The 24,990-nt window shown below is 39.0% G+C and overlaps 1 protein-coding gene across 1 annotated transcript in view; it reads left to right on the forward strand.

The window, feature by feature from the left end:
* The first annotated feature begins 8,962 nt into the window (after positions 1–8,962).
* TMEM26 (transmembrane protein 26) overlaps positions 8,963–24,990 on the forward strand; it is a 37,666-nt gene continuing 21,638 nt past the window's right edge. The window contains exons 1-2 of the mRNA XM_016220806.2: positions 8,963–9,168; positions 23,691–23,769. Coding sequence (XP_016076292.2) covers positions 8,978–9,168; positions 23,691–23,769 — 270 coding nt within the window. The 5' untranslated portion in view covers positions 8,963–8,977. The remainder of the gene's footprint in view (positions 9,169–23,690; positions 23,770–24,990) is intronic.

Consider the following 24,990-nt stretch of genomic DNA (forward strand, 5'->3'; position numbering starts at 1 on the left):
ATGGAAACAAACCAAAAGCTGGGTAGCAATACTCATACCAGACAAAATAGACTTTAAAAGAAAAGCTATAACAAGAAACAAAGAAGGACCCAACAATTCTAGATCTGGATATTTATTCAAAGAAACCTAAAACACTAAATTCAAAAGACATATACATTCATATGTTCATTGCATCATTATTTACAATAGCCAAGACATGGAAGCAACCTAAGTCCATCAATAAATGGATGGATAAATACCATTGAATAATTACAGTGGAATATGACTCAGCCATAAAAAAAGAAATCTTGCCATCTGCAACAACAAGGATGTACCTAGGGGGTACTGAGCTGAATGAAATAAGTAAGACAGGAAGACAAATGCCAGGTGATTTCACTTAATATGTGGAAACTAAAAAACAAAATAAACAAACAAGCAGAAACAGATACAGCCTCATAAATACAGAGAACATTTTGATGATTGCCAGATGGGAGGGGTGTTGGGAAACTGGGTGAAAAAGATGAAGGGATTAAGAAGTACAAATAGGTAGTTATAGAGCAGTTATGGGGATGTAAAGTACAGCATAAGGAATATACTCAGTGATATTGTAATAACTACGTATGGTGTCAGATAAGTACTAGATTTATCTGGGTGATCACTTAGTTAGTTATATAATGTCTAATCACTGGGTTGTACACCTGAAACTAATATAATATTGGATGTCAACTGTAATTAAAAAATTAAAAAAGTATTTTAAGTCAAGAAAAATGCCAGGTGATTTTTTTTAAAAGGATAAAAACCATACTATCATCTCAAAAGATGCAGAAAAGCATTTGACAAAATTCAACACCCCTTTATGACAAAAACTCTAAAAGAAGTGGTTATAGAAAAAAACATGTCTCGACATAATAAAGGCTGTATATGATAAACCCACAGCAAATATCATAGCCAATGGTGAAAAGCTAAGCTAAAAGCCTTTCCTCTAGGATCAGAAACAAGACAAGGATGCCCACTGACTACTTTTATTCAACATACTCTTAGAATCCTAGCCATAGCAATCAGACAAGAAAAAGAAATAAAGGCATCCAAATCAAAAAGAAAGAGTAAAACTCTCATTATTTGCCAATGACATGATACTATTTATAGAAACCCTAGAGAGACCACCCCAAAAACTACTGAAACTAATAAATGAATTCAGTAAAGTTGCAGAATACAGAATCAAATACAAGAATCTGTTCCATTTCTATACACCAGTAACACATGATCAGAAGCATAAATTAGGAAAACAATTCCATTTACAATTGAATCTAAAAGCATAAAATACCTAGGAATAAATTTAACCAAAGAAGTGAAATATCTGTACTCTGAAAACTATAAGACATTAAAGATAAAAATATTAAAAGATACAATTAAATAGAGTATAAATATTATTAAAATGTACTTACTACCCAAAGAAATACTCAGATTCAATGCAATCCCTATTAAAATATCAATAGCATTCTTCTCATAATTAGAACTAATCCTAAAATTTATAAGGGACCACAAAAGACCCCAAATAGCCAAAGAAATTTTGAGAAAGAACAAAGTGGGAGGTATCACACTCTCTGATATCAAACTATACTGCAAAGCTACAATAATCAACGCAGTATGGTGCCAGCATACAAACAGATGTATAGATCAATGGAATAGAATGCAGAGCCCAGAAGTAAAACCTCCCTTATATGGTCAACTAATCTATGACAAAAGAGGCAAGGATATACAACGGAGTAAAGACAGTTTGTTTAATAAGTAGTGTTAGAAAAACTGACATACATGCAAAAAATAAAATTAGACAACTTTCTTACACCATGTACAAAAATAAACTCAAAATAAATTAAAGGCTTAAATATAAGACCTGAAACCATAAAACTCTTAAAAGAAAACAGTAAACTCTTTGACATCACCCTTAGCACTATCTTTTTGGATATGTCTCCAAGGGCAAGGGAAACTAAAGAAAAAATAAATAAATGAGACTACATCAAACTAAAAAGCTTTTGCACCACAAAGAAAGTCATTAACAAAACAAAAAGACAACCTACCAAATGGGAGAACATATTTGCAAATGATAGATCTGATACAGAGTTAATATCCAAAATATATAAAGAACTCACACAACTTAACATAGAAAACCCCAGACAATCCAATTAAAAAATGGGCAAAGGGCCTGAATAGACATTTCTCCCAAGAGAACATACAGATGGCTAACAGAGATATGAAAATATGGTCAGCATCACTAATCATCAGGCAAATGTCAATTAAAACCACACTGAGATATCACCTCATAACTGTCAGAATGCCTATCATTAATAAACCCACAAATGCCAAATGCCTGTGAAGATTTAAAGAAAAGGGAACTCTCATACATTGTTGGTGGGATTGTAAATTAGTGCAGTAACATGGAAATTGCTCAAAAAATTAAAATATAGAGCTGCTACACAATCTAGCAATTCCACTTGTGGGTATTTATCTGAAGAAAACAAAACACGAATTCAAAAAGATATGCGAACTCTATGTTCTTTGCAGCATTACTAGTAATAGCCAAGATATGGAAGCAATCCAGATGTTCTTCAGTAAATGAATATATATGTGTATATGTACATATATGTGTATATATACACACAATGGAATATTATTGGGTAATAAAAAGAATGAAATCTTGCCATTTGCAACAACGTGAATGGGCCTAAGTTTTATGCTAAGTGAAAGAAGACAGAGAAAGATAAGTGCTATATGATTTCACTTATATGAGGAATCTAAAAGAACAAATAAATAAACAATACAAAACAGAAACAGTGCGATATAGAGAGAGAACAAGTTGATGATTGCCAAAGGAGGTGAGTGGAGGAATAAGAATAAAAAGGGAAAAAATAAATTTAAATAAAGACTACAGGCTTGAAGGAGTGACAAAGTACTAGCTGGTCTGAAACGATCACAAGTGTTGCTTCAGCCATGAGTGAAAGAAGAGAGATTTAATGCAACCAACAAGAATAGAAGATCTGGAGTGGGGAGGGAGTGGAAGGGGGTGCTGGGGACCATGGGCAGATGAAAGATTGTTCCTCACTCTGTGAGCCAGGTGGGTTGGGCATGTGGCAGAGAGAAGCCATGATCGTGTGGAAGAAATCACTGCTTTCTGGAAAATCAGGCGACAGGAGCCTGAGAAACCACATCTTTGGACATGGGTGCACGCACACACACTAAAAACAAACAAACAAAAGCTAAAACCAACAATTGCCTACCTTAACTGAGCTGAATATGTTTCCTTAACACTCTATACAAAAATTCTACCAGACTAATAGTTGCACTAAAAAGACCATTGTATGCTTTTACATCTCAATTCTATTAAAAAAAGATTATATATAATGCATTATATAATTTACATTATGTGTGTATGTACATTCATACACACACATTCATATTTTGTCTAGTATTTTATGTGCAGTAAATATATATTTTGTTTCATATTCTTAACACTACCAAAAACTAAATAAGTTGTGACTTTGGACAAGTCACCTGTCCATTCTGGGCCTCAGGTTGCAAAGCAAGGAGGTAAACTTTGTGGACCCATCAGCACTGAAACAGTTTTATTAATGACAATAATAATAGGCTCCATTCATGGGATACAGCAAAAAGATAATTGGCTCTACTATTCTAAAAGTATTCTCAAAATATCACATAATATTCCTTTATCTGATATTTCTAAGTGAGTTTTTGAATTTAGGAGGTGCTTTCAGATAAAATAACCCAATACAATCATATTTTAATGTCAATTTTATTTTTAAATAATTTTTAAATTTTATAATAGTTTTCAATTTCCATAAAATTTGCAAAGGTAATGCAAAGAGTTCTGTATACCCCTCATTCAGTCTCCCACTTATTAACATCTTATGTCACCATGTTACATTGGTCACAACTGTAGAACCAACAATGGTATATTGCTATCAACCAAACTCTACCCCTAAGTTGGATTTCACTAGTTTTTCCATTAATGCCCTTTTTGTGTTCCTGGATCCCATCCAAGACACCACATTACATTTAGTCTTAGTGTCTCCTTCATTTCCTCTGGTCTGTGAAACTTTCTCAGTCTTTGCTTAGGTTTCCTGACTGACAATTTTGAGAAGTACTGGTAGGGCATTATGCACATGTTCCTCAATTTGAGTTTGTCTGATATTTTTCTCATGGTTGGCCTGTGGTTATTGGTTTTGGGGAGGAAGACCACAGAGATAAAGTGCCATTCTCATATATATCAAAGGTATGTACTATCAACATGATTTATCACTCAAATGTTAACCTTGATCTAAATGTAGTTTTACAGGGCATTTTCATATTCATTACCTCATGTTACTCTTTTATGGACCATGATATACAAGGCTGGCACTGCCAGCTCCATTTTATGAAGGCAGACCTGAGGCGGGGGCTGGAACTAAGGCATTAGGACTGCCACCCCATTAATCTTTTCCTGGTACCCTGACCAGCCGTTCTAAATCATACCTAAAAGTAGCATTTATAAGGAGCAACATCTCACAATATTTTCCAGTGCAATTCATTTTATTGTTCCTGTGGTTAAAAATAGTTCATGATTAAATGATAAATTATATTTTCATCTATAACTATAACCCTAGGCTTGTTTGAACAAATTCAGAATGGATTAAAATGTCCAATCAAGCAATCAAGGAACAACCAACATCTAGATACATCGAAATGATAAATATTCCAAGGATAACAAAAAATATTTAAAAATTACAGAGATTAAAAGACTTATCTACAAAGGAAAGACAATGGAATGAACTTCAGGCTTCTTATCAGTATTACTGGGTTCTAGAAAAGAATGGTTGTTTTAAAAGTTTAGAGGAAACATACATGATATCTAAAAATATATTGAATAATAATTACAGATCTTAGATATTGTTTGCTTTCAATTTTTTGGATTAAGCAATTGACAAGACAGTAGATTTAATTCCAGGTAGAGAACAGGATATTGTTGTTATGAATACAAATTGTGTAGTAGAGGTGGAGTGAGGAAGAAAGAAGGTATTATAGGAGCATTGGACACCCCAACTTTCAAACTGAGAATTTAACATTTTTGTAAGTTGGTTAATCAAGAAAGGGAGAAATATAGATTGTTTTTTAAGGATATAATTGTAACTACCAGAAAAAATAAAAATAGAAGGTACTGTGAATAATTCCTCTGGGGACTGGGATGTGCTCTATTATAGTGTATGATTTTCTTCCCATGAGTTACATTATGTACCTACACACACACATACATACATGTACATGTGTATGTATAAGAGTGATGTCTGAATAGGATCAAAATGGAGCTAAGGTAAGAGTGAACTTCAGTGAATTCAAAAGGCAGTGGCTTTTGAGACCAACTGGCAGCTTTAGTGGCCTCCGGATGCAGATGTGACTTTGGGTTGCATCACTTGGGAGCCATGGGTGGGCCATGGCGTCTCTGGCATTATAGGATGTGTGCATGTCACCCCAGGGCTAAATGCTACTAGATGTGTCAGTCAATGCGCCTGCCATAGCCCCTTCCTCCCCCTGCCCAACCTGCCCTGCCCAGAACCCCATGTTGAAGAATGAAGACAGTAACACTAAATTGGTCTTTACTTGGGAATGGCCAATGACCATTCTGCTGTCAGTGGTCCATGATGTCACCTGGTACCTAGAGTTGAAGAGATTCAATTGAATACCTTTCCTCGGGAATTTGAACTTGAGATTATGAAAAGGTTTGGCTGAAAGCTGACAGTGGCAGAGTTGCTGTGAAAGGTCCTCAAACTGCAACCAGGAGTCCCCAGCTGTCCTCTAGCTCCAGTTATCCACAGCCCCGCCCTGTTACACCTCCTGTGGTTGATTTCCACAGGATTCCACCTCCCTTGTTGGGCCAGGTGCACACTTTCAATAACCACTCCTTTCACTTGAGCTAGCTTGAGAAAGACTTTTTGTGCAACCAAAGTTGTTCTAATTGAAGAGAATCCTGAAAACTGTGTTCCGGTTGCATTCAGAATGGAAGAGGGGCCTGGTGATTGCTGTCCCCTTGGACAATGGGATGAGCTAGTTCTGCTTTAGTGTAATCCCAGCCTTTACCACAGGAACCTGGTGCATGAGGCTGAGATTGCTTCTTCGAATAAAAAAGTAAAAAATAATTCCTTAAATAATTCTTTATTTTTAAAGAGTAGATTTTTAAAAATTGCTTGATTCCTTTTCTCTTTACTTTTCTTATCTTTTTTCTTTTCTTTTTTAAAAAAAGATTATTGGCCTATTTGATTGGAGGTTCCAAGATATGTTTCAAAGCCTTCAATCTTCTAAAATGGGCTTAGAAGAAAATTAATAAATAACCTTAACGTTCTCTTTAATGACAGTTTTGTTTTTCAGATCCAGAGACAACAGAACCTATACTGAATCTAAACCTTCAAAATAAGGAAGAGCAAAGATGTGTGGAAGATGTCAGACTGACCCTTCTCCTGGAGGCCCCTCCTGAGACTGAGAAAGAGAAAAGCTACCCCTGACAGCAGGCAACTGGTCTGGTACCACCAACCTGGCATTGGTATCCTCCTGTTGAACAAAAAAATTTTCAGAACAGCAACAGCAAACAAGGCCACTCCGTGAGTGTGATGGGTCAAGACAAGAAGAGGACCACTCTCCAATATGTCTAAACACAGACAAAACATGACTATCATCTAAATCACAAACATGAAGAAACATTCCTCTACCTAATAAACTTTATTAAGACACCCAATCATAGAATTAGCAGTTTCTGATATCCAGTTAGAATAAAGCCCCACTTCTTTAAGCCCACCCCCAAACCACCTAACACCAGCCCAAATCCTTTCTAATAAGTCCTTGCTAAGCTTTCCAGCACCTTCTTACTGAGATGCCCCACGGTTCTCCAAGGAGTGTGTTCTTCAATGAAAGAGTAATAACCCAACTTGTTCAGCCACAGATGTGTTCCTAGTGGTGCTCAGCTGGAGGGTTTTGACTGGCTTTAGGAAAGCCATGTTTCTCTGCTCCATTCCTATTATTCTCTCACGTAATCAAAGAGCAGCTCCCCTGGGCTAGTTTTTTGGTCCAGGCAATCATCACCATTTACCAAGGACTTATCACCTGCCACATGCTTTATATGGACTAACTCATTTAATCCCCACAATGGCCCTATGAATCCAAAGGCTTAGTACCCCATTTACAGATGAGGAAATTGAGGCGCACAGGTTATAACACTACTAAGTGGCTGAGCCAAGAGTCCAAGGCAGCCAGTTGGCGGGGTGTTACGGCTCTGAAGTCCACACCATGAGGCCTCCTGCTGAGCTGGTGGTCTACAGCCTGTGGTCACAGGTCACTGTGCCGTCAGCCTACATTGAAGGGCAGTTTAATAAGCAGCCCCAGGAAATCACTGCTGGGTTTCCTGTAAGATATGAGAGAATGAAGATGCACAGAAAAAAAAATTTCTCCCTACTCACAATACCTGAAATAAATGGCTTCTTTTAGGCAGCTGGATTTTTTTCCCCATTAGAAGACATTAATCATCTAATTCAGAGTTTTCAAACTAATTCTAAGAAAGGTGTGGTATGACTTTAAGTTGCATAAGCCTAACCAAGAGAGGTTTTCCTTTGCATTTTTCTTTCAATTTTACCAATGTGGTCCAAAAAGCATTGGGACTTGGTAGTAATATGAGTAGCTTTCCTTTGTCTCTCCAGAAAGAGGGATACTGAGGCACAGAGCCTTGGAAAGCAATAATTAATAGCCAGGGAGATTTCACTAACTTAGTTTCACCTTATTTGTTTTTGTAATTACCTTCCATCTATAGCCTATACATTGATTTTCCATATACACGTGGTGCAAAGTTTCCTTTTAAAAAGGCTTCAGTAAAAATTCGAGTTTGTTTAAAGGAAAATGTTATATAAATAGTGGTACAGGTGGTAGGAGACCAAACAGAGACAAGGAAATCATTAAAGTATTTCAGGAAACCCTGACTTCAGTTTCCTCTTTGCCCTGGATGCTGGACAGACCAGAGTTTGATTTATAGGTCACTGACCTCAAGGTACAGCTCCCAGCTCCAGGGACTTCTCCTCCAGCTCTAACTCCCAGCTCTACCTTCTATCTCCTTCCTCAATTTCCCCTCTGCCTTCTTGTCTTGCTACTTCCATGTGCTTTCAGGAAAAAAAAGGTGGGGGTGGGGGTGGGGGTGACTATTTCGTTTCCCTTAGTAACACTGTGTCCAAAGAGCAGAAGTGGCCCGGGTTACCCATTTAGCAGCCACAAAGAGCTCTTGGAAAGCCTGGTGCATCCGGTTTCCTCTCGTCCTTGAAAGTTTCAGTTCTTCACACTGGGCAGAAACCGCGTTTCTAAAACTGCTGGGACAGCAGATTCTTCTGCTCTCTAGTCCCGGCTGAGAGTCACCGCGACAGCCTGTTCCTGTTGGGAGCCGCGAGTGAATTCAAGGCCATCGGCCAGAAAAGCAAGGAGGAGACGACCCAGATGCGCCCCCCTCCCCTTTCCTGGCTCTGCAGCACCTTGACCTCCAGCCCACCTCCTCCCTCTTTCCAATCGCTCGAAGTAAGGAAGCTCTTGGGGACCCCAAGGAGGCCTGAGGGGTTGGGGGGGCAGGGGAGGGGGTGGGGTAGAGGGCAGGGATGGAGACTAGCTCCCCGGGCCCGGAGGGGGATGGGCAGTTCTGGAGGCGAACGCCCACGAGCCAGGGCGTCGAGCCCCGGGCTTGCTGGAAAGCCCAGCGGTGCCGAGGAGCTGGGCTTGGAGTCGCCCCTCTTTGCAGAGTTCTCGGGAAGTTTGGGGGAGGGGCGAGCCGCTCTCCTGCGCAGCGCGCGCGGCGGGGTGAGCGGGGACCACAGTGGCAGCGGGTCTCGGAGCTGTCACGTTCCTGCCCACGGGCGGGGGCGGGGCGGGAGCTCGCGGCGGGGTCTGCGGGGCGCGGAGCCGGGCGAGGGCAGAGCGCGCCTCGGGCATGGAGGGGCTGGTCCTGTTCAACGCCCTGGTCACCCGGCTGCTGTTCTTCCTGCACTCGCTGGTTGGGGTCTGGCGGGTGGCCGAGGTCAAGAAGGAGCCGAGGTACTGGCTGCTCGCGCTGCTCAACCTCCTGCTCTTTCTGGAGACGGCGCTCACCCTCAAGTTCAAGCGCGGCAGAGGCTACAAATGGTGAGCGCGCCCCGGGGAAGGGAGGGAGCGGGGTCCCCCGGCGCTGTCCCCTGCGATAGCCGCAGGCAGCCCCAGAGCCCTTCCAACCGAAGCCCACCGACTCTCGGCGTCGGACCCCCTTTGTCCTCGCTGGGAGCTTCGAAGGAGCGCGAGATGCCTGCGCATCTCTTGGGCACGTCGGGGGACCTCAGGGTCCCAGGGCAACGCTGCCAAGGCTCGAGCCTCAGCCACGCGCCTCCTAGTCCCAGGTTTGCAACTTGGACCCTGAGGAAAAGGAAAGGAAGCGCTTGCTTTTGCTGCAGAAAGTGCTCCAAAGAGGAGAGTCTTGAAGCAAGGGGGTGTCGTGTGCCTGGATTCCTGAATTTGGGGCGCGCGGGGTTACTCTGCGCCCACGCTAGCATGGGAATGCCCTTCGCTGGGCGTCGGGGACTTGGGCAAGGGCTTGTGTGCATGGGGCAGCGATGACCTGGCCGCGCCGCAGCCCTGCTTTCAGCCGCTTCCTTTCCTCCAGCCCTGGATCCGGGCATGGCACCATCTTCAGGTGTCTGGGCTTGGTTGCTTTGGAGCTTGGTTAATGGTCAGCCCATCTTGCCCAAGACAGGTTGCCTGGCTGGTAGAGGGACCAGCAGGGGGTGGCTCAGACTTAACCTCAAAGTGCAAGAATTACAGGCTCAGCACGATGCTTTATTTCCTCCCCCAGACTTGAATGGCAATAGAAGAAATGAGGAAAAGATTCTCTTGCCATTTACAAAGAACCTCCACCTCCATCCCTCCACTCCCAGTAGATTTCCATCCCCAAACTTCTCCAAGGTTGGCCTCTTCCTGCATTAGTTTTGAAAAATAGTGAGGCTGTGTTTTCATACATATCAATACTTTTAAAACTACTTAATTCTATGAGAAAGAAAAAAAAGAGTATTAGCCATTTCAATTACACAGAGCATGGAATTATAGTTAGCTACCATATTAAGAGAGAAAATAAAAACCCTCCCTACAATTCTACATATCAAACTACAAAAGACTGTATTTCGTGATAGTGCGGGTGTGTGTGTGTGAATGTTTTGCCTCTTAAAATGATGCAGAACTTGCTTAAATTTTTCAGTGTTGAAAATGTTTTAAAATTACCAATGGAAAAAAATATTCAAGTAGAATCTTAATTTAATACAAGGATTGGAATGTTACTGCCCCCTCACCCTATGAGCAGTTTATAAGCAGGAGATAGTTAAGGTACTTTCCAGTGTGACTTTTGGATATCTCAAAGAAAAATGGTGTTAGCTTCTCGACGGTATTAGTGTTAAAGAAACAAAAGGGGAGAAAAGTGCACCCACCAAGCAGGTCATGTGAAATTGATTTAGTTTTACTGAGTAGCTCTAATATGCTAGTGTAGAAAATATCTTCAGTTATAGGAAGATGCAGTCTGAGGCCGAAAAATGTTCTACCATCAACCATCAGAGCTCTGGGAGAAATGTCAACCTCAGAAGAGGGATTAGTTTAGCAGGCCCTGAAATATCCCCCCCTCCCAGAGTAGACCAGAGTCCTTAGTTCACATTAAATCAAAATTCCCCTCCAGTTGTATAGAAATACTATATCCAAAGGAACTTTACCTTCATGTCTATATCATCATGGATGGCTGATTCAGACTAACATGTAACTTACAACCAAGAGAGGGAAAAAAAAGTTGAGGCAAAAATAAGTGACGGTCAATATGTCAAGTTAAATAAGGAACTGAGGACATATTCAGACAGATAATGGAGTAAAATCTGGGATTTCCTACTTGCTTGCTGTGAGGCATCAAGCAAGTTACTTAACCTCTCTGAGCCTCAGTTTTCTCATCTATAAATACTTATCTCATAAGTTGTTATGAATTAAATTAAGTAACATGTTGGTGATCAATGACTAAAAAAAGATTCTAGGGTTTCTCTTGTTTTTTTCTTATTAAAAAGCATTTTGTGTCAATATGACACATTTTCTGTCTGTACATCTTTATTTGAGGGACTGGTCAATAAACCATTGGTTCAGAGCAAAAAAGTAGAAAAAAAATTCTCACCTTTATTTTAGAATAGGCCTATGATGTATATTGTATATTATAGCAGTAATTCAAAAAATCTTGCTGGCTCAATATCTAGACTAATATTTCAAAATAAGAAAAAATTGATAGATTTGGTTTATTATAAAATTTCAGGGACAAATGAGTGTTTGTAAATGGTCCATATAGAAACGTGACTTAGTAATGCTTTGTTCTACTGATATTACTACTAAATCTGCATATAAGGTCATTTTTGTGGTGGACAAAGTGTTCAGGCTATTCCATCATAAATCTGAGAAAAGAAATCAGGAGACGGAATGATAAAATATATCAAAAATTGTCCCTGGTGTAACATGGTAATAATTAAAAGGGGTTTGTTTTGTGACATATTTAATTACCGGGCTGAAGTTTTCTAGGCATAACTTTTGGGGTTTTTTTCTGAGTGTTAAAAAAGTTTCCATCAGAAAATCATGGCTGATGGAATAAAAAAAATTAAGTAAATATTATGGCAATACCTATTCTTCTATATAGGAAAATGTTAATGGAGATCTATATTAATATATATATATATATATATATATATATATATATATATATATATATATATATATTTTTACCCATTTGTCTTATACTTTGCAATCTACCCTACAGAACCAAAAGTACTTATATGTGGATACATATGTACAAAAAATATTAATTTTCCATTTTGTTACAGGGAAATTAACCTGAAAACAACCCGATTATCCATCAATGGGCTGGTTGAAAATTGTAACATACCCATGCTATAGAATATTTTGCTAACATTAAAAAGAATGAGCTAAATTTTAGCTATTAACATAGAGAAATGTCCTTCATATGTTGCCAGGAAAATAAAGTTACAGAGTTATGTATATAAGGTCTCATTTCTTTTTTTAAAAAGGACTTGTCAAAGAACAACCCTGTGTATCAATTGAATACATTATCTATTTACAAGTCAAGGAGAGGAAGGAGAAACCCTCCCATCCTGAATATCAATCAGTCAGTCAAATCCTGCCTGAATGGTGGGCTAAAGGTCGTACACCCATAAAGTGAACATTTCTTTTCTAGAACATTGGATCCAGAAACCTCCTTTAGCTTACCCTGGGCTAGTCTGAACATTGTTCTTTTTACTATATTTGGCACCTGGCCCCAAATAAATCAAATCTACAGAAACCATGGAACAATAAACAGAGCTATAGAGGAAAATGTGAACGAAATTTCTTGAAATGTAGCAAACATATTACACTTGTCCAAAGAATGTTTCTTTAGCTATCCTTTGGAAAGGAAAATGGAACGAGAGCTGCTGAGCTCAGCTGTCCAGGGACAGGCTGCATTACATCAACACTGATAACTTGCCAGTTGGAGAAATTTAACTTGTTGGAATTCTATAGGAGAGGGTAAGCCAACAGCACGCCCCTTGTTCAGTGCAATAAATGTGTGCTAGTGGAGCCTGTTCCATTTCGACCAGTGTTTATTAATTTCACCTGCCAATTTACTTACGTTCCTATAAGATAGAAATTAGTATCACTTTGCTTTATTTTATTTTCTATTGTCTGGGCAACAGTCCAGTGGACCTGTGAATTACCATTTAGGCAAAATCAAACAGAAGACAGGCAGTATTTCACTTGTTTTCTAGCCAATAATGATAAAATGTTCTTTGGGGAATAGAAAAATCACCGAGACTGTGACACATCTGAAGCCTTTTCCCTTGAAATTAGACAGTATCTGAGAATAAGTAGAAATCTAAGCTGAAATTATTGGCAGAAGCACAGAATTTTAAGCACTGAGCTTTCTTCATTGGAATTTCAAAAATACAAGGTAAATATAATTCAGTTGATAAAATACTTCACCTATTTGGACACCTTTATCCAGGATCTTTCCCTCTTTCTTTATGAAGTGCAATCAACTACGTATTGAGCTGTCTAATTAGTAAGCATGATACTATGCTAGACACTGCATGAGCAGGCAGAGGAAACAGAAAACAAACACACTCGAGATTTTAAAATAAAAGGTAGCATTTTGATTAAGTGCTCAAATGTGTGGGAATAAGAATGATTATGAATATTTAGCATTTATTAATGTTCAGGCTCTTTCAAGGTTTTATACAAATTATCCCATTTGATACTGATAGAAACAGTTACTTTGTTTCTCTGTTTTCACCCATTTTTTAGATGAGAAAACAGAGGCATGGGGCTGTTAAGTTGTTACTTAGGATCACTTAGTTGGTAACTGGGAGAGGAAGGATATTAAGACTCCAACAATTTAGAAGAGAAAGGACATGATGGAGTGCTGTGGTGGAGAGGGGAGCAGGGGCAAGATCGGGCTTCACAGCATTTGATCTGTAGCAGGAAAAATGGACAAGAGAGAGGAATGCAAAGGCTGAGTAGGTAAAGGACACCCTGAGGTTGGTGAGTATCGGGGGACATGAGCAGATTTCTCTGGAACAAGTACTGAGCTGTATCATTCTTCATTCAACAAAAATATATGGAACATCTAATGTGTGTTGGACATTGCTTGAGTGCCAAGAACACACAGGTGAAATATACGGGTAAAATCCTGCCTTGAAGGAACTCACATCTTAGGGGGCCCAGGAAATACAGAAGTAAATAAACAAGTGGTTGAATGAGTAACAATCAGCAAGTAAACAAATGATTAGAACTGTGAAGGCCTAAGTGGTATGGCTTGTAGAGGGAAGGAGTGCCAGGGGGAAGGTTCCACTGGGTGGTCAGAGAGTCTTCTCTGGGGAGAAGACATTTGAGCCGAGTCTGTTAAAGAAGAGAAGGCGCTAGACATGGGGAGAGCCAAGGAGATGAAAACTCGAGAGAGGGAGGAGCTGTGTCCTGAGACACTTCTGACATGCTCCCAGAAGACCGATAAACACTGACCTTCTTTTCTACTGGCCCTTATCTCTTCTCCTCCCCATGTATCCTGCCTCCAAGTGCAAAATTTCTTCAAAATGTATCTTTACCATATCTCATTTGAAACATCATGTGTTAGAAAATGTCTGGGTATATCTCCCAACCAAAAACAAAAAAAAAAAAGAGAGATTAGGAATCAAAAGAGATTGTCCTAAACTGATTTCAAATTCTGACAAATTTTGTAAAAAATACTCAGTGAAATCTGTTTTGATTACTCCACTGTATGTAGATGGTACAACAGCAGAAATGAAAAAACTAGACTTTACAGAAAAACATATGAAGTTTGATCTTGAACAACTTCTGAGTAGTGTAGGAGAACCCTATGATGTAATTCTGTAGCATTTGACACATGTGTCTTCCTCCACCAACACGATTTATAAAAAAGGCAGAGAGGAAGTTGGGAAGTAAAAGCACCCTTCTCTTGATCTTTTTGGGTATCAGGGAGGGTGGGACGGAGGGATTGGGAAGAGAGATCTGTGATTTCCTTATGGCCACCTTGGGCAATGGAAATTCTCTCCTTGTTCACACTTGTTGTCCACACTTCCTGAAATCTCTCCTTAGCACTTCAGGTATTCTAGTAACACTCTCATTTTGCATTGGATTTACCCACACCACCTACACAGTGTATCCAGAGTTTTACAATACTCATGATCTTCACAGGTGTTTGTGTGTGTCCATTTTACCTCCTGAGCCTTGAGCTCAATGCAAGAGGGTGACTTAACTTCATATCCTTTTGGGAAATGGCTTTGAATGTTACCGGCAAATGGCTTTGTTTTCAGTGACCTCAGTGATGGTTTTAGGAAGAAGAGTCTTATGCTACCTTGCATGAGTACTATGCTTCACTCCCAAGAAAAAGTCATATTTGTCTTTATTTCACCATGGAGTTGGGATCAAAATAATAATTATGACTGCATAATGGGACCCCTAGGAAACTGAACCTTTGAATGGTGTCCTTGCTTTCTCCATGAGTATGTTCAACTGAGACAATTAGAAATGAAAATTAAGGTTACAATATTTTGTAACTTGTACTTGACTGGAAGAAAAACAAACTGGGTGTTAGTGTGGGCAACTCCCATGAGCCAGTGACAATCTACCCCTACTGCTAAATTTCAAGCACTTCTCTTTCTCATGGCAGAAGCACTATTATGCATACAGAATTGGGACAAATCCGAATAGTTTAACTCCTTTTCTGACGATGGAAAATTCATCTTTACATTAAGGATTATTCTCCCCCTGTGCATGTCCCTCACTACTCTGGAACTACTGGTATCAGGAGAGTTAAATCTGGATGTACAAGTCATTTTTGTTAAAGAAAGCCAGTTTTTAAAAAAAATAGTTTTTTACATACAGGTATCAAAAATGTACTTTCTTTGAAACTCACACTGAAATAATATTAAGTACATATAGGTTGTTAATATAAAAGGCCGGAGTGGAGACAAATTTTGTTTCTTTTCTGTGAATATAAGCCTCCTATCCATAGTTGTTTAGGAAAGGGGGGGACTTATATTTTATCTTCATTTTGTCTTACTGACCTCAAAGAGGTAGCTGGTGCACAGTTGCTTTAATGTTGTTTGCTTATTAGAATAAATATCAGTAATCCTAAGGGGGGGGGGGGAGTCCCCTCTGCCCTCAGCCCTGCTGTGAGCCCTGGCTGTGCTTTGCATTCCTTTGCTTTTTTATTTCCCTGATTGAGCCACCTGTCCCACACACTATTTGATCCACCTGGAATAGCTTATTAATAAATTGGCTGTGCCATTTTCTGACAGCCTGTTAATAGTAGATATGAGAGTGATGATGAAGATGATGGTGATAATGGAGGTGGTAACAGGTATCAATTATTAAGGACTGACAATGCTCCCAGCCTGCTTTTCATTTGTTTTCTCCCATAATCCTCACAGTGCCCCTTTGAGTTGGTTTGCACCTCTCATCATTTTGTGATGAGGACATTGTTGCACGGCAAGGCTAGATTATTTATCTAAGGTCACAACTAGTAAGAATAAATCACAAAAACAATTCCTGGCTTCCTGCGAGCACTCATATTTATTGAACCAGGCAATAAATAGTGCTTGGTGGTACTAGTCCTGCTCTTACTGACAAGTGAGAAAACCAAGGCATAGAGAAGGATTCCCCAATACAGAATTAAATTCCATCAGCCTATTTATTATGTTCTGCTTCATAGACAAATTAGGTTTTCCCCTGGACAGAAAGCGACATACATTTTTAGGGTCAAGAATTCCTATAGTGGAAAAAGGGTCATAATATTTTTTTTCTTTTTCAAAATGAGGTAGGTAAATCCCAGGTGACCTGTCAAGGAGCACTGGGATAATTTTTCTTAGAACAAAATGTAGAAAAGTTCAGACTATATAGGGAGATGACTCAAAGATACTCTTGCATAAGCAGACATCCTTTTAAACCAAAACAGAATGTAAAAGAAAACAGAAGGGGGGGAGCAATTCTGGATTGTCTTTATTCTTGGCCCTAAAGTGTAAAACCAATCTCTTCTACAGAACAGAAATAAATACCATTATCTTTTATAGAATGAAATAAATTAAATTCTTACATAAATTATACTCATAATGCATTTTGTGTCCTCTACAGACCATTAAAATTCCTGCAGTCATTAGTGCTTATGCTCACTTATTTATCAAACAATCATTTATTGTACTAGGTGCTATGATGGTGGTCTTGAAGGTATATAAAATTATGCAGTTATATGAGAACAGGACAATATATGCAGTTATATGAAGACAACACTTTGAGAACCAAATAATTTTCCACAAATTTAAAATTCAGGAGTGCAGAAAGGATGCAGAATAAAGATACCATCAGTACAGTAGGGCTTGTTAGACATGGAAAATTTCTTGTGATTCATTTACTGGTGGTTTTACAAGAGTGGAGAAGAGAGAGAAGGGCTTTTCCAGTTGAGGGAACATCATGATGACAGTACTTAGGGCTTCAGTTGGAACCAATTCATTTAGGAAGATGTCATGATTTGCTTTGCCTCAGAAATTTTATGAGAAAAATAGTACAGGCATCCTAAAATTTATGCATATTTTGTTCCTATAACTAGTTTAGTCATAGTGAAGCATACTGCTGAGGTTTGAATGTGGGCAACTACAACTTTAATAAAGCTTGTTCTTGTTTCAGATATCCTCTTGGGAAATTTTAAGTGAAGTGAAGTCTATAGTGCCACTGCTACCAGTTTATATCATAATTTGGGATTATTATTTTTTTTTTAAATGGGCAACAACAAACAATGCAATTTATAATTAACAGCCTTAATATTCACCTTCAGAAGTAGTTTCCCCTTAACAAACCCTAAATATCGTCATTCTTTAAGGGTTTTGGCAGTATAAAGAATGATTTCATTGCAATGAGTATTTCCAACCCATTTGAAATTCCTCCCTCTCTCTCTCTCTTTTTTTTTTTAATTTAAGATTTTTAAATTGATTTTTAGAGAGAGAAGAAGGGAGAGGGAGAGAGAGAAACATCGCTGTGAGAGTGAGACATCAGTCAGCTGCCTCTTGTATGTCCCACCCTGGGGATCGAGCCCACAACCCAGGCATGTGCCCTAACGGAATATCGAACCGGCAACCTTTCGGTGCACAGGTTGGCACTCATCCAACTGAGTCACCCCAGCCAGGGCTCTTCTGTTCTTATTAGTCTGCTCCCCCATAAGACCATGGACAAAACAACCCTATCATCTGATGTCAGCACCTGTTAAAACATACACACTCCATATTTAATTCTCCATTTGGGGGTGGTTCTCACGAGCTTGTGGGCATTTAGTTGTGGCCTCCCTCTTTTTTTAGTGGGCAGATACAGACAGGGCTCTGAGAGGGAGGTGGTTGTGAGGGGTGTTCTAATTAAGAAGACAAGTGGGCGGTGGCTAGAGTCAGATTTGTGACTTTACAGGTGTTCAAGGGTTGCGTGGTCTGCAAGAGCACGGAGTGTGTTTTGGGGGGCTGCAGAGAGATAGATGATGTGTTGAGGCTGTTACATTGGCCACTCTTTGCCCCTGTACTAATAGAAAGCTCTTGTTGAGCAGCCCATGGGGAGATCGTGGATGTTAAGGCCCACTTACAAAAAGCACTCTATAGTATATGTAAGGAGAACCGACCATTCTCAAATTGTTAGACAGTGTTTAGGGGCCCACGAAAGGGTATCTTGACCTACTTTTTTGATTTCCATGAAAGTAGGCCTATTATCATAAAGTGCTCCAGAAATTTTATTAAGGACACTCAAGGCAGTTTAATGTGAGATTTTGAAAGATAGGTCTAGTATTCTTACAAGTCCACTCCTATTTGTGGAGGAGGAAATACTGAGAAATTAAAATCGCAATTCACATCAAAATCATTTTGGAACATTATTTTTGCTTCACTTAAATCTTATCTATTTTCAGGTTTATGCATATGATTAGAAGACTAGAATCCTCATTGTTTGCAGAGAACAAAGCTAAACAGGCTAGTCAGTGATATGGTTAATTTTTCTCCTATTTGCTTTTTTACATTGTCATATGTTTCTAAAATGAACAAATGTTACTTTTTCAATGAGAAAACAATAATTGTCATTTTTAAAAGGATGAAAATGGAATCCTAATTCCAGACTAATTGTGAGTTGAAGTAAATATAATTCATTGCAGGGCTGAATTGCTAAATGTCATGACATAATCATTTTGTGAAAAACATTATAATTTGCTGAAATGACAACTTTGTAGGATAAAGAATATTTTATTTTTGCATGAAATGAACTGAAAATAAATACAATGAATATAGCTCTTTAAGAGCTCAGAGCAGTATCTAGCATGTAGAAAGACCTATAAATATATTTTATTAGTAAATTAGTCCATAAACCAATAAAGAAAAAAACCCTTTAAGATGGTGCTCCTGCTGGGTACTTTATAGAGAATTGGTATTCTTGCTAAGGGCTGTGAAATAAAAGACAAACAAGAATTTATGTGTAGAGAAAGAATATGTTAAGGAAGGTTTTAGTTTAGAAAAAATGTCTGAGCAGAGCAAAGTAATTGGTCATTAAAGTATTAATGTTGGGCACCGTCTGTATTCGGATAAGATACTGATAATTGGCATTGTAATAAATCTGAGTTTCTAAGGGCAGAAAGCTTATTAGTAATAGGGTACTCTCAATTTTGTAAATATTTTCCACTTGGTTGTGTCTTATTCATTCACACACACTTATCAGTTTTTGTTAGTCTATGAATAGTATGTCTTATTTTCATAAACTAGTATCCAGAAACCTAATTTATTTTCAAGTTAGCTAGATTCATCTGCGGTATTAGTCTCCATACAAAATGCGTGGCATCTATTTACTTCTGATGCCATTAAGACAGGGAGATTGAGTAAAATGACTTGATAGCTTCTGAGAAAGGGCTTCTGGTTTCATTAGTTACACAGAACAAGGTAGAATTGGGCCTAGTTTTTAATTTTTAGACCTCATATTTCTCTCTGGTTCCAGAAATGAATTGCACTGACAACGCACAATCAAAAATACAGCAAACCTTCAAAATAATAAGTAACGGCTAAAATGTCACTTTGAAATATTACATTTTTCAGAGCAGTGAAACAATATTAAATCCACACAAGAACAGAATAATTAGTTTCCTTCCATAACACTTCTGATAATATCGATTTATGATGATATTTCAAGAAGAGGCTTCTCGTGAAACCAGCAGCAGAGTGGTGAGAAAGTAGGACCTGTGAATCAGCATGGCCTTGTCAACCCCCCGCATGTCTGTGGGGAGCCACCATGTGCCACGCGTGGTGCTGGGGGGGGGAGCACAGACCCGGTCCTTGTGCTCGAGTTACGTGGAATTGCTGGGAGGCACATATAATTTTAAATTTTGAAAATATGTGGGGTAACAGTGAAGAGTGCGATGGGACAAGCATAACACGGAGGTCCAACTTAGGCTTCAGGGGCGAGGAAAGCTTTTCTGTAGAGTCCCATAGAGCTGACATGAACCATGAGACGGGGCATGGGGCTAATCAGGTTAAAGGGGGGGGAGGTATTTCAAGGGAGAGGGATTATGAGCGAAGGCCTGAGTTAGGAAGCACTTAGCTTTATCCAGAACTGAAAGAAAAGCACTGCTAGAGGAGCACCGTGAGGACGAGTGGCGAGCAACGGCCCAAGAGGCAGGCAGAGGATGGCACAGCCCTTTTAGGTCCTGGTGGGCAAACGGCCCGTGCAGACCGCGGCCACGGGGCAGGCTGTAATTGCCTTAACTGCGAGTGTGAATTAGGCATAATGATGTTCTCAGGAGTACACACAACTTCCCCTGATTCGAGGAGCCTTAAATAGGGTTAGTTTTGAAAATCATAGTTTAAAAATAGAATCGGTTATGTTATTGGAAGACAGCCGTCTTCTAAAGGGGTATCCTCCGGGTCCTCTTTTAGCCGCCCCGACGTGCAGAGCTGAGCCTGTATAAGGCAGCAGCCCCTGCGTCCTGAGCATGTACAATATCAGGCCCTAACTCACAGTCTCATTTAATCCGCACACACCCCGTGAGGCGGATGTTATTACCCCTATTTTATAGGCAAGGGCATTGAGTCTCCGGGAAGTTAGTGATTCTCCAAAGATGAATGAATGGAAGAGGCAAGGTTCAAATTTGGGCCTCTACCGCAGTGTGACAATTCCTCAAGGGACAAAGTAAGGAGCACACTTGGCACTGGACCTCCTGAGATGGGAATAAAAGGTCCTGGTAGGTTCCAGTAGCCTCCATTCACTTCATTCGTTCAGTCCTCCCTTATTCATAAATTCGGGCATTTAAGCAAATACGTATTTGCTTAATAAGCATTAATTAAAGATTTAGTAAGACACCTGATACCACTGAGGAGAGGAAAAGATGAAGGAAAGGGAAGAGGGAAGGGAAATAAAGATAAGAGATTCAGGATCTGCCTCCAAGGAACTTAGGAAAACTAAGTTTCATTTACCCATAACTATCAAACAGTGGAGCATGCGTTGGGTCCCAGGAGAGATACAAGTTAAGGCTAATTCCTGGTATGCCTTTGAAATACAGGTAGGATGTTGATGGGTTTAGATGTGAAAGGAGGGCATTCCGAAACAGGTAATTATAATTTGGAGGGCCACTTGCTCTAAAGCCATTTCAGAACTCAGATTTTCCAAGCTGAAGGAGCACAGAGCACTTCGTTCTTAACCCATGGTCAAACATTTATATATGGCTGAAATCTATCTTCATAGCCAAAATAAAATACTTTAATACTTCTCTAGATAATAGAGACTTTTATTTTCTCCATAAGTTTTTTTGAGAATTTGAGTGGTACAAGTGCCACAGCCCGTTACTGGGAAATTAGAGGGAGAGGAGGGAGAGAGGGGAGCTCCTGATTCTGATTTGCTATTGATCATTATGTGGCACTACTACGTATTTCATTAGTAACTCTACTTGGAAGCGTTTTGGAATTCCAGGAAATCCTCTAGGGTGTTGGGCTAAGAGGAAGGGAAATATGAGAAAGACTATGGACTCAGGCTCTCATGATTTGAATATGATTAATTCTCGGGCCCTCCATGTGATTCCTTCTTTCTACCCCCTTTTCACTTATGTCAGATAAGTCTAGTGAAGAGGAACTGAAGTAAGAGGAACTTTCCAAAACATTTTGTTTTGTTTTGCTTGAAATACACAGCAGGTTGGAACTACACAGCAGGTTTCAAGTAGCTCAGCTTGATAGGATGTGGCAAGGGAAGAGGAAGGGGCAGTGGAGACAAGGCGGGATAATGGAAGCTGGGAATATCAGATTATGGAATTTAGATTTTTGGGATCTTGACTTTTTTAATTTTTTTAATACAACTAGATTCCTAGTTAGGGGAAATACATTAAAACAGGATAGTATTTTTTCCAGTTGTAGAAAATCTGATGCATAGAAATGTTATTACTGTTTGTTTTATTTTTAACCTCTTTAGAGAGCTATTATATTTTCAGTCTATGGTTTCCCTAGACTATTATTGTAACACTATTGTTAGGGGAGTTAATCCTAAAATCAATCCTAAGGGAGTCAACAAAATTGCAGTCCAGCCAACATTTGAAGGATCCAAACAAACATTTACATATTCCACATCCCTCCAACTAGAATTAATTTCCTTTCTTAATCTCACATAGGAAATACTCTCTCCTGATGTTTCCCTTGATATGTAAGGTCAAAAAATTAATTGTTTCTTTTCTTTTTAAGAGTATGTTCAAATTGGGAGCTTTTGATATCTCTCTGTAGCTCAACCATCTTCCAAGTCACATTTTAATAATGTGATCCATAACCTTTTGTTTCAGAATTGGTTTTTGTAAGAAATCAAAGGTGGAGGAGTATCTATATTAACTATTGATTTTTTTTTTAAAAAGAGCTCTTTCTCTTACTTTTCTCCCTTCCTCTCCCCAGAAGTTAAAAGGAGATGTTAGTGAAAGGGTTGAAAGCCTTTAAAAAGTTCATTCTAAATTATCTCTTCCATTTAGGATTGTTCACTTTTCTCTCCTTAATTATAATAGTACAGTTTTGGTAGCACTAAATCTCAAATAATTCTGCTTGTTGAGCAATTAACATTTCTATCTTTCAGATCATTTTAACCATCACCTGTGCGAACTGCAAGTGTTTTAATAAAATTACATTTACTTACAATTTTGACTTTGAGATGGTCTATAAGAGTACAATCTAAAATAAAATGCAATTTGGTGGCTATCTACAAACTAGGAAGAGAGCTCTCACCAAACCTCAACCATACTGGAACCCTGATCTTGGACTACCAACGTCCAAAACTGAGAGACAGTGAATTCCTGTTGCTCAAGCAACCCAGTCTATGTGTTATGGCGGCACAAGCTGACTAATACAGTTACTATCCTCATTTGGGGGATTAGAGCGTAAACTGAGAGGTCACAGCAAAACTGGCATTTGAACCTGAGTGTGTCTGACTTGAGCCAGAAAATAATGAATATAGTCTTTGGAAAGAAAAACAACAAAAACCCAAACCCTTCCTCTGTTTTTGTTTGTGTGTATTTTCATTTTTAGTAGGTTTGGCAGACACAGATAAAGCCAGTTGATTTAGCTCATTCCTATTCATTATCATCTGATTTTTGTGTTCTAGCAGGATGTTATTATTTGAGCTCTCAGAATTACAGGTTAATGTTGAAAAATGTAGCCAATCTTCCTGAAATTGTAATGCTGAAAAATCCAAGAAGATTTACTATTTCTGTATTTGCTTTTTTAAAAACAAAATTAAATACAAAATAACCAGTTTTGTGCCTAAAATTAATTGGCAGTGCCTCATTAAACCATATTAAAATTAACATCTATTAATTGGATTAGAAATTCAGTGAGAATGACAGCTGCTAGTGCCTTTTACAGTTACTCTGTTTCTCTATAATCCATATGGCAGAAATCACATAGTGTTTTTTTTTCCCCCCATTGAAATAAACACTTGAGATAAAAAGATTTGACTCACTGTGGTCAGGGTATGTGCATTTATTTTTCTTTCTTTTTAATATATATATTTTTAAAAACAATCCTTTGTTCAGGAAAAGCTGAACTGTCCTTTCCCCCCGTCTTTCACAGGTTTTCACCAGCTATATTTGTATATCTGATTAACATCGTTCCATCACTATGGATCCTTGAAGTGCAACATGGCAACCAGGTACATCCTTTTGGGAAGCAGAAAAGTAGAATATTCAGCAATAAATTACCTTCATATTGTAATCCAATTTATGTCAGAAATACACTTTTCTAAGGAACTGGAGTTATCAAGAATTGAATAAATAAGAGGTCATCAGCAAAAGGAAGCAAATTCATGATCTGTCGAAACCAATTAAAATATTACATTCATTTAAGATTTAAGGTTATATAATTCAGTAACAATTTGTGTTAGAGATTTTGTTCCTAAGACCTCCCCCCAATATGCTAGAATTTACATGGGGGTGTAAAAAGTTGTTTTTAACCCTCGCAGCATCAATGAGTTTCTGTATGGGGCTAAGAATGGACAGGGCTCGATAATCTAGCACCCTACACAATGACATTTTTAGGATCAGCAAGAGCCAAACCAAACCCCTTCATCTGTACTGTGCTATGCAAATACAGTCAAGCTTGGAGGGACTATTTGAGATTGTCGCTCTTAAAATACAGGCTTTGCAGATTACAAGAGATTCACTTTCGAGGGTCCCATGAGCTGTTTTAGTGGAATAGGAATTCTACACTAGAGCCCCCAAATAAGGGCACAGGAGAGGAGTCATGAGATCCACCATCAGGAAATGTGGACTACTCTACATGTATTAGAGCCGCATTGGCTTGGAAAATAAACAATGGCTTTCAATAAGAGACCCCGATCTCTATATAGGGAGAGGTTTTGGTTTTTAAGTGAGTTGCTTCTTACCTGAGCAACCCGAGGTAGCAGGTTGTAGGCTGGATTCAGCCATTTCTTGTTGTTACTGCACCTGCACAGCAGCAGGGAGGTTGGTTCGTAACTTCCATCAGACACCAGCCTGGACTTCACACCTTCAGGGGTCAGGTTACAAGACTATGTCTTAAGGATAAACCATAGTTATGATATAATATTGTATTACCTTTACTGATAAAATATTTTGGTAAGATCTGTGAGAATCTGCCCCTATGCAGACTTCTTTGCTGCAGTTGGTCATTTTATAGCTAAGTCCCCTATATATGATTCAGATATTCAAACCTATAGATAAAATATTTGCTCCAAATTTTAGGCACACACATGGGAATGTAGCTCTGTGGATTGTTTGTGAAGAATTTCGCAAGCATGTCGCAATAATACAGGCATGAAGAAAACATTTATCTGCCCTAAATCTCCTATTTAAAAAATCTTGAAGTGATAGGATATCTCTGTCTCTGTAGCAAA

Source organism: Miniopterus natalensis, chromosome 14 (genome assembly GCF_054644295.1).
Source record: "Miniopterus natalensis isolate mMinNat1 chromosome 14, mMinNat1.hap1, whole genome shotgun sequence".
NCBI lineage: Eukaryota > Metazoa > Chordata > Mammalia > Chiroptera > Miniopteridae > Miniopterus > Miniopterus natalensis.